The sequence below is a fragment of the Chiloscyllium plagiosum genome, chromosome 51 (assembly GCF_004010195.1).
Source record: "Chiloscyllium plagiosum isolate BGI_BamShark_2017 chromosome 51, ASM401019v2, whole genome shotgun sequence".
Classification (NCBI taxonomy): domain Eukaryota; kingdom Metazoa; phylum Chordata; class Chondrichthyes; order Orectolobiformes; family Hemiscylliidae; genus Chiloscyllium; species Chiloscyllium plagiosum.
In genome coordinates this window covers 2,426,788-2,437,398 of record NC_057760.1, presented here as the reverse complement: position 1 = coordinate 2,437,398, position 10,611 = coordinate 2,426,788, and the positions used below count along the sequence as shown (strand labels likewise).

The following is a 10,611-nucleotide window of genomic DNA, read 5'->3' as shown; positions in this document are numbered from 1 at the left end:
CCCTCAGCGCCGACCCTCCGACAGGGCGGCGCCCCCCCTCCGACAGTGCGGCGCCCACTCCCTCAGCGCCGACCCTCCGACAGTGCGGCGCCCCCTCAGCGCCGACCCTCCGACAGTGCGGCGCCGACCCTCCGACAGTGCGGTGCCCCCTCAGCGCCGACCCTCCGACAGTGCGGCGCCGACCCTCCGACAGTGCGGTGCCCCCTCAGCGCCGACCCTCCGACAGTGCGGCGCCGACCCTCCGACAGTGCGGTGCCCCCTCAGCGCCGACCCTCCGACAGTGCGGCGCCGACCCTCCGACAGTGCGGTGCCCCCTCAGCGCCGACCCTCCGACAGTGCGGCGCCGACCCTCCGACAGTGCGGTGCCCCCTCAGCACCGACCCTCCGACAGTGCGGCGCCCACTCCCTCAGCGCCGACCCTCCGACAGGGCGGCGCCCCCACCCTCAGCGCCGACCCTCCGACAGGGCGGCGCCCCCCCTCCGACAGTGCGGCGCCCACTCCCTCAGCGCCGACCCTCCGACAGTGCGGCGCCGACCCTCCGACAGTGCGGTGCCCCCTCAGCACCGACCCTCCGACAGTGCGGCGCCCACTCCCTCAGCGCCGACCCTCCGACAGTGCGGCGCCCCCTCCCTCAGCGCCGACCTTCCGACAGTGCGGCGCCCCCTCCCTCAGCGCCGACCCTCCGACAGTGCGGCGCCCCCTCCCTCAGCGCTGACTCTCCCCCAGTGCCCATTCGGGCCCCTGTTGGATGAGAAAGCTGTTCCTTTACCGAATCAGACAAAGGGCCCAAATGTTAACTATGCAGTGCCGTGTGTTGCCAGTGTTCTGCCCTGTGTACGTTAAACTCTGGTCTCTCTTACAGGCGTCTAGACTTGGAGCATTTCCTATTGGAGCTGTTTCCTGCTATGAAATCCTGCCTGTGTCTGATCTACAACTCTGAGGGTCTCTGTGCTCCTCCGGGTCCCAGCACCTGAGGACCCCCTTCCAGAGGGCTCGAGGCACTTCCATTCCCTCTGTAAATCCTTCCAGTTCAGACCCTTTCTCCCTGAAGATGTTCCTGACATCTGGGCCCCTTGGCCAAGCTGATGTCCCCAATATTGTTTTATATGGCTCCACATTGACATTGGTCTGATTCCTGCTTCTGTGAAATACTTTGAGATGGTTTTCTGTGTTGCAGTGAGTTGTTGTTTGATGTGTGATGTGTGAACTGAATGTGTTTCAGATCTCTGGAGGAGTCGGTGGGCAAACCCCTTTATGTTACATTCAGGTAAGCTTACATTGGAGGCTATCAGCTACAGGGAGAGGCTGAACGGGCTGGGGCTGTTTACTCTGGAGCACTGCGGGCTAATCTTAGAGGCTTATAAAATCATGTGGGTAGGGTAAATAGACACAGTCTTTTCCCTGGAGTGGGGGAGTCCAGAACTAGAGGGCATGGGTTTAAGGTGGGGAGTCCAGAACTAGAGGGCATGGGTTTAAGGTGAGAGGGGAAAGATTTAAAAGGGAGCTAATGGGCAACTTTTTCACGCAGAGGGTGGTACGTGTATGGAATGAGCTGCCAGAGGATGTGGTGGAGGCTGGTACAATCGCAACATTTAAGAGGCATTTGGATGGGTATATGAATAGGAAGGGTTTGGAGGGATATGGGCCGGGTGCTGGCAGGTGGGAGTAGATTGGGTTGGGATATCTGGTTGGCATGGATGGGTCAGGCCAAAGGGTCTCTTTCTGTGCTGTACATCTCTCTGACTCTGAGCTGTAAACATCATGGAGATTGTACGTTCCAGGTACCCAGCACACAAACCCCCAAACCCAGTTGTGTTAGATTGTCATTTGCTGCTGTATACTAAAGCTGTCTGTCACCAGGTCACACAAGCTGCATCTGTTTGTCACTGTATACTCCAAACCCCTCCCCCTGCCCACCCCTGCTTCAGTACAGGCACAGGGACCTAGCAGCTGAGACTTGAGTCGAATAATGGCCATAAATCCATTGTCGATTGTTAGCAAAGCCCATCTGGCTCACTAATGTCCCTTCAGGAAGGGAGCTGCCATCCTTGGCTTGGCAGACATGTAACGCCAGAGCCACAGCGATGGGGGTGTCTCCTCGCTGTCTCCCCCCCGGGGATGGGTAATAAATGCTGGCCTGGCCTCATCCTGTGAATGAATAATGAGAATCCCCAACCACTGCAACTTCTGAAGTATTTGTGGAAAACAGAGAGAATTAAAAGTGTGTGAGGTTGTGTGGCCTAAACCTGGAACTCTGTCTCAGTTGGGGAGGGGGAACAGAAATAAACTGAAATCATTCTCGGGGATCTGGGTGTCACTGACCTGGGAAGCTGGGACTGAGCTGGTACCTTGATGCACGTTTGGTGGAGGGAAATATCTAGATGTTGTTATCAAGGCCATTCCAGGACTTTGACCCAGTGACGCTAAAGGGGGGGGGGGGGTTGGAGCTGACCCATTTCCCCGTGTGTGTGTGTGTGTGGCTCCGAGGAGATGTTTTCAGTGGGGTAGTGTGGCCATATCCTTCCAGGAGCATAGAGGTCCCAGGGGTCGGGGATGCTGTTTGCCCGGTGTGACACTCATGGTCATTCTTGACGTCCTTACCCAGGAACCTGTGCCAGATGCAGGAGGACAACAGCAGCTTCTCGTTGTTGTTGGAGCTGTTATCGGAGTTGTACCAGAAGCAGCCCAAGATCGGTTATCACCTCCTGTACTATCTGCGAGCCAGGTAGGACCCCTTCTCGGCTGTAGGGATTTCCCCGATGGAGGGACGTCCAGAGAGACCCGGGGGCAGGCTACTCTGTTCAAGGTGGTCTCCTCTGCTCACTGTTGCTGAGTTAGGGAGCATGGTCCAGTCTCCTTATTGCTATGCCTGTTTCTTTCAGTAAAGCAGCATCGGGGAAGATGAGGCTGTACGAGTCCTTTGCCCAGGCCACCCAGCTGGGTGATCTGCACACCTGTCTCATGATGGATATGAAAGCCTGTCAGGAGGATGACATTCGCCTGCTCTGCTACCTGACCCCAACTATCTACACCTCGGTAAGGGCTTCTGGGTGTGGGGCGACAGGCAGAGGGTCAGCGCTGAGGGAGGGTCAGTGCTGAGGGAATGGGTACTGTCGGAGGGTCGGTGCTGAGGGAGCGCCGCACTGTCAGGGGGTCAGTGCTGAGGGTGTGCTGCACTGTCGGAGGGTCAGTGCTGAGGGAGTGGGCACTGTCGGAGGTTCAGTGCTGAGGGAGTGGCCGCACTGTCGGAGGGGTCAGTACTGAGGGAGTGCCGCACTGTCGGAGGGTCGGTGCTGAGGGAGTGCCCCACTGTCGGAGGGGTCAGTGCTGAGGGAGTGGGCACTGTCGGAGGGGTCAGTGCTGAGAGAGCGCCGCACTGTCGGAGGGTCAGTGCTGAGGGAGTGCCGCACTGTCGGAGGGTCAGAGCTGAGGGAGTGCCCCACTGTCGGAGGGTCAGAGCTGAGGGAGTGCCCCACTGTCGGAGGGTCAGAGCTGAGGGAGTGCCCCACTGTCGGAGGGTCAGAGCTGAGGGAGTGCCCCACTGTCGGAGGGTCAGAGCTGAGGGAGTGCCCCACTGTCGGAGGGTCAGAGCTGAGGGAGTGCCCCACTGTCGGAGGGTCAGAGCTGAGGGAGTGCCCCACTGTCGGAGGGTCAGAGCTGAGGGAGTGCCCCACTGTCGGAGGGTCAGAGCTGAGGGAGTGCCCCACTGTCGGAGGGTCAGAGCTGAGGGAGTGCCCCACTGTCGGAGGGTCAGAGCTGAGGGAGTGCCCCACTGTCGGAGGGTCAGAGCTGAGGGAGTGCCCCACTGTCGGAGGGTCAGAGCTGAGGGAGTGCCCCACTGTCGGAGGGTCAGAGCTGAGGGAGTGCCCCACTGTCGGAGGGTCAGAGCTGAGGGAGTGCCCCACTGTCGGAGGGTCAGAGCTGAGGGAGTGCCCCACTGTCGGAGGGTCAGAGCTGAGGGAGTGCCCCACTGTCGGAGGGTCAGAGCTGAGGGAGTGCCCCACTGTCGGAGGGTCAGAGCTGAGGGAGTGCCCCACTGTCGGAGGGTCAGAGCTGAGGGAGTGCCCCACTGTCGGAGGGTCAGAGCTGAGGGAGTGCCCCACTGTCGGAGGGTCACCGTGGAGTGTGCTAGACATTTGAGGGTGCCCTCTGAAACAAATCATCCAGATTTGGCTGGAGAGCGGGGAAGCTTCTGTATCCTGCGACTGGGTTTATTCATTGCATTCAGAACTGGCGTTTGTGCAACTCTGACCTCTGCACGGTCAGGCAGACCCTTTCATGAGCTGTTGATGCTGCAGCATCACTGATGCACTGTGATCTGGCTGTGTCTGAGTGTTGTGGGTCCGAGGTTAAACGAGACGTCCAGTCAAGTTAAAGCACCGTTGGATGGAGATCAGGGAGATCGAATCCACAATATGAAACCAACTGGGAGGTGGTGATCCCCACTGCGCGATCTTGCAGTTCGTGTTTGCTGAGGTAACTGTACCTTCACCTCCCGAGTACCGGCTTGTGGGGTGGGTGGGTGGGTGTGTCGTGCACAACTCACCCATTCTCAACCCCCCATCTCCCAAAGAGACAGCCATTCTTCCCCACGTGAAGGGGATTGTGGAGAATTGGTGAAGAACAATTCTGATCTACCCAAACGGAAGCATATTCTCTGCGTTTACTGCATACAAACACTGCCAGTTTGCTTTGAAAGGGACAAGGCCCCCCTGCCTGTCCAGTCTTGCCTGCATTATCACAGTGAGGGGCTGTGGAGAGCTGTGATAGATCGGAGTGGGGCTTGTAGGGAGGTCCTGGGTGCGATGGGGCTCACGTTGCTGTCAGCCTGTGTGTAACGTTTGCTTTCCTCACATTCCAGTTCCCCGATGAGACGTTACGCAGCAGTGAACTCCTCAACATGATTGTTGCTGTCATTGACTCTGCCCAGGTCAGTCTGCGTCCGAATGTACTGGGGAGCTGGTCCAAGATTCCATACACCGGCTGCTGCACAAGCAGCTCCAGCAGGGTCCAAAGCATGAGGTCACAGGGCACTGATTTCCCCAGTCATGGTCAGCATTCGGATCTCCAGCTGGCACCATCTTCCAAACCTGCTGTCGACGCACATTACTGTGGCATTTACCCCAGTGTTATACAGGGACAGACCCGTCCCCCCCCAGTACTGTACCTCAGTGTTATACAGGGACAGACCTGTCCCCACCAGTACTGTACCCCAGTGTTATACAGTGACAGACCTGTCCCCACCCAGTACTGTACCCCAGTGTTATACAGGGACAGACCTGCCCCCACCCAGTGCTGTACCCCAGTGTTATACAGTGACAGACCTGTCCCCACCAGTACTGTACCCCAGTGTTATACAGTGACAGACCTGACCCCATCCAGTACTGTCCCTGTGTTTTGCACTGACAGACCTGTCCCCACCAGTACTGTCCCTGTGTTTTGCACGCTGGGACTTGTATATGAGGTCCCTGTATCCTTTTCTAATCATGAGTCATGTTCCCATGCGTTTGTGCTCTCCCTGGTATAATGTTAGTAACTGTTGTGGTCTGACATTTTGACGTGCTGTTTTTGTGATTGTGCCCTGTTTTCCCAGATGCTGCATTTCTTCCCTCTGAGTGAGCGCACTCTGGAATGCTGTTCCTCAGCTGGGAGGTTTTTGCCTATCTCCTGATGCTGTCCCAAGTGTTGTGGCTGTGTCGTGTTCTGTTTCTGTGTATCTCTGGCTGCTGCATTTCCTAGTTCCTCTTCTGGCTGATGCCCTGAGCGGGTTAAATCCATTTACCGCTGGGCCGGAGCTGAGTAAACCTGCGAGTGGAGCATTGTGCTCTGACTTGCAGTTTTTAATCAGCTGCTTGGTAGTCGGGGAGGGCAGAGGGAAGATATTATCACTGTGCCAGACTGCACGAATTTCCTGGAAACACCTGCTAATTGTTCCAGAACCATCCATCCCTCCCATTTGCAATGACGTCTGTGTTCCTTGCGAGCAGATTGGCACCCACTGACATGTCCTGTTGATAAACAGGAGAAGCTGCGTGTATCTTGTTGATGCCCATGTTTATTCCTACACCGCAGGCGGCTCATTATGACCATGTCAGCCTTTTCACTGTCCTCCCCAATTATTTACACTGACCTCATCTTCCCCGAACCCTCTTGTCCCCGATCCAGTGCTCCCACTCTCCCCGTGTTTCTGTGGTGTATACCCGTGCCCTTCCAATCCCATCCCATGGACCTGGCCCACTGCTGGGCTCTTACAGCTCTGCAAGCGGTCAGCCACCTTCTGTCCATTCCCACTCTTCAGCTCTTCCCAATCTCCTCCTCGTTGCCCTTAGTTCTGCTCTCAAGCCAACTTCCCAATCACATTGGCCAATCCTCTGAGTGCCCCCACTGAAATCCCCATCCCTGATGAAGGGCTTATGCCTGAAACGTTGACTCTCCTGCTCCTCGGATGCTGCCTGAGCTGTGCGTTTCCAGCGCCACGGTTTTGACTCTTGACTCTCCCGGATCCAGTTCCTCACTTTCTCCCCAGGTCTGGTCACCCTTGTGACGTATGCCTGGCCCAGCATTGCAGTCTCCTGCCTGGATCATATCCCATTCCCACCATGCCTGTTCCTACCCCATATTGTTGCCAGATGTTTGAGTGTTGTGTCAGTGTGTTTCTGACCAACTAGCTGCGACTCTTTGGGAATCCCGATGTAGCTCGTTCCGAGTGTCACTGGGTGCGTTATCTCTGATACGGGCAAGGTTCCTACCGGGGATAGTTTATCCTACCTCGTCCATTTGTGTTATCCTGTGTTTGTTACCTGTAAGACTGGTGTCTTATGGCAGAGTGGTAGTGTCCCTACCTGGGACCCAGGAGGCCCAGGTTCGAGTCCCACCTCTTCCAGAGGTATCCTGCAGCACATGCGAGTAGGTTGACTTTGTAAACTCCAAGGTGAAGTGTGTGTTTCCCTTGGTTTAGTTGTCGAGTGTTTCAGTTCCCTCTGTGTTGATGGTTGCATTTGCCTGTGTAGCTGCACTTCTCATGTGCATTCAGCCCTTGGCTGGGCCTAACATGGTGTCTGCTCTGAGCTCCCTTGGTGGGCCATGCTGCTGGGGGGGGCAGAGCTAGACTTGGTCTGGTTCACGCCGGTGCTCTGTAGTCTGGGGCCAGCGACTCCAGTGTCTCCTACCTCTGCTGACGTCACCGAGGAGCAGCTGTGAGGCTCTACTTTGCCGAATAGTCTGGATTTTTGGAAACGCATAGAACCCGTGCCTTTGGCAAGTCAACAGCTTCAGTAAGAGACCGAAAAGTGAAGTTGCTTCCCAGGTGGTTGATCTAACTGAATGCCAGAAACATCTTGTTGGTTCTGCAGTCTCCTATTGTCATGATTTATGTTCCCTCCTTGGGTATAGGTGCCTGGGCACAATGCCTTAGCTGTGCTCACGTGTGGGCCACGTGTTGGCACTATATTGTCTTTCTGGAGAATATCCCATGTCCCATCTGGTAGAATAGAATTGGGGTTGTGATTAAATTGTCTCCGCCCTTAGTTTACACTCTGCCATTTGATGTTACTAGACACACAATCCCAATCATAGAGTCCCCGCAGTGTGACACCAGCCCAGCGAGTCCACACTGACCCACTGAGGAGCAACCCAACCAGACCCATGCATCCCGACTCGATCTCTGTCACCCTGTATTCCCCATGGCCAATCCACCCTAACCTGCACATCCCTGGGCACTATGGGACAATTTCCCCACGGCCAATCCACCCTAACCTGCACATCCCTGGGCACTATGGGACAATTTCCCATAGCCAATCCAACCTAACCTGCACATCCCTGGGCACTATGGGACAATTTCCCACGGCCAACCCACCCTAACCTGCACATCCCTGGGCACTATGGGTAGGGGATTTTGATTCCTCTCTCAACCTGCTGCCCCTCACTGTAAATCAGGCTGTTGATCCCTCCCTCCAGAGCAGCAAATGTTTCTTCCCCTCTATCCTGTCTGAATTTCTCCTAATGTGATGCATCTCTGCCGTGCTCGCCCCTGCCCTCAGTCACCTCCGAGCCAAGGGAGACAATCCTGGTTTGTCCAATCTCTCTCCATCGCTGCAACTGTGCAGGCCCCACCTTGAGCAGGGGGATTGACGTGTCCATTACTCGGTTGGTAAGGCTGCCAGCCTCAGTGCGGTTTGGGGAGTCTGGATGCAGCTTTTTCATATGGCTGGAATCATCGCAGTGAGCTGACGCTGTTGGGTCGTTTCAGTTTCTCGCCATTGACTAAGCAGTGATTGTAGTTGCCTCACCCGAAATCTCAGCCCGGCTCATCCGAGCGGCGATGGTGGGGGGTGATCTTGATTGTACCTTATACGTGGGCGAGAGTTATCAGGACTGCCTCAGTAAGCATAGTCAAGGCAGGGATAGAGTCTTCATCAGGAAGGGAACCGAAGATTTGTGGGAAAGGCAGGACAGTGAGAGCTATAATCTGTATCAGACCGGCTGTAATCTATATCAGACCGGCTGTAATCTTGCCGTATAGCAGAGCAGGCTTGATGGGCTGAATGGCCACCTTCAGTTGCTCCAGTTTTCTGGTTGAAAGTCAGGCGGGTAGAGGAGAGGTACAGATCAGCCGTGGATCTAGTTAAGGCAGACGAGTGTGGATGCTGCACCACAGAGCCAAGTCATGCTGCACTTGAAACCTTAACTCTGTTCCTCTCTCCGCAGATGCTGCCAGACCTGCTGCGTTTCTCCAGCACGCTCTCCCTGTCTGTTTCAGCGTGGATGGCATGGCAGTATTGAGGGGCTGATCAGCCTCCTCTTCTGTTGCTGCAGAGTAACCAGTTACCGGGGAGGGATATTGGGCTGCTGTGCCAGATGTCCTGGTGTGAGGGGTTCGGGAGGGACCAGGAGGTGTGGAACTCCTAGTGATGTCTCTGGTTTGTCTTTCAGCTGCAGGAGTTGGTGTGCCACATAATGATGGGGAACCTGGTGATGTTTCGCAAGGATTCTGTTCTCAACATCCTGAGTAAGTGTGCCATCCTTCCCCTCTGTTTTGTTAATGAACTGACGTGCCAGCAGTGAGCTGGGAGGAGCTCCCCATCAAGTAACCTGAGCTATCGTGCGGTCCCGAGGCAGTGCTGCACCACCCCACCCCACCCTGGCCTGGCCTCCCCTCTGGCAGCTGTCTCTCGGATCGCCCTCGCGTCTCCCCAGACCACCTGCTGTCACCAAAGCCCTGAGACTCGATACCCCATGCAGGTCTGACCTGTGCCTGTGCTGCAGCTCTGATCGCTCTGCCAATGCCCTCCTGAAACTTCTGTTGTTTCACATTTCCAGCTGGCTGGGGCGCGCTCTCTACAAAGTTGGGGGCTGTCTGGGGAAAGATGGGTTGTGTATGTTTTGCCTGAAACGTCGATTTGCATGCTGTGCTTTTCCAGCAACACACTAATCTAGACTCTGTGTATGTTTCGTGCCTTCTGTCATCTGCATCTCTCCAGCTTCCGTCACTGGGCCATTGACGGCTGGGTTTACATCTGCCTGGATCCCAGCTTCTGGAATTCTCCCTCAACCCCTCATCCCTTTCTCCCTTCCCTACAAGCTGCCTTTGTGCCCAAGCCTGTGAGACCTGGTGTGGCTCAGGGTCACATCCTGAGGGACAGTGCTCCTACCAGGCTGTCTGAGAAATTAGATTCTGGATCAGAGTGGTGCTGGAAACGCGCAGCAGGTCAGGCAGCATCTGAGGAGCAGGAAAATCGACGTTTCGGGCAAAAGCCCTTCATCAGGAATACGCGTCTGCAGTCATTGTTTTTACCTGCCTGAAAAATTAGCAGAGGCTACCCAAGCCAGACCAGGTGAGATTGACAAGCTGTGTACGAACAGCGATATCGCTGGGAGAGAACTTGGCCCGGCTGACACGGAACTGACAGTCTGTACAGGCAGGTCAAGGGGTCCTCTTCCTGAGCAGGGAATCGAGCCAGTTTTTATGGGAACATTGCACAATGATGCTCATTGAAAATAGGGAAGATGCAGTGGTTTTGATAACCAAGTAGTCCAGTCGCGATGGTGATAATCGCAAAGCCATTATCAGAAGGATGCCCCCTGAATGTGGATGCAGTGGAGCATCCTGCCAGTGTTAATGGGGTCGGGGGATTCCAGCTGTCTTCCAGGGTGGGTGAGAATGCCCCTTTTCCCTGGCAGTGAGATGTTTCCGTTGTCTCTCTCCTGTGAGTGAGGTATTCGGGAGCCTCTCTGTGTGGTTTGACATCACTGGGTTACGAGACTGCCCTGAAGGCTTTGGATTAGCTGTGTTGATCAGGTCCAGGAAGCTTATTGTTAGTTTGTCTCGGGCAGTGTATTCCCTGGTCCGCGAGTGACCGCGGTCATGTCGGGTTTCTCTTGACAGCTTGTTTGGTCAATGCTGAGGCATTCTGGGTGTTTCTTGTCTGGTTGGGGCAGGCTTGATTTTCTGTGTTGTGCGTGGGTAGGCAGGGGGGCAGATCTCTTCCCACACAGGCGCTATACAGATGCAACTTGCCAAAGAGACGTAACAAGGAGAGAGATGGAAGGTGGGAGGAGACGTAGGGAGTGGGTGGAGGGGGCTGGAGGTGGTGACAGAGATAGGGAAGGGG

General features: G+C 55.6%; 1 protein-coding gene across 1 annotated transcript in view; it reads left to right on the top strand.

The window, feature by feature from the left end:
• Nucleotides 1-10,611, top strand: part of ints3 (integrator complex subunit 3) — a 61,722-nt gene that overhangs the window by 35,829 nt on the left and 15,282 nt on the right. The window contains exons 14-19 of the mRNA XM_043684086.1: nucleotides 1,224-1,268; nucleotides 2,607-2,726; nucleotides 2,884-3,037; nucleotides 4,863-4,931; nucleotides 8,933-9,060; nucleotides 9,320-9,375. Coding sequence (XP_043540021.1) covers nucleotides 1,224-1,268; nucleotides 2,607-2,726; nucleotides 2,884-3,037; nucleotides 4,863-4,931; nucleotides 8,933-9,060; nucleotides 9,320-9,375 — 572 coding nt within the window. The remainder of the gene's footprint in view (nucleotides 1-1,223; nucleotides 1,269-2,606; nucleotides 2,727-2,883; nucleotides 3,038-4,862; nucleotides 4,932-8,932; nucleotides 9,061-9,319; nucleotides 9,376-10,611) is intronic.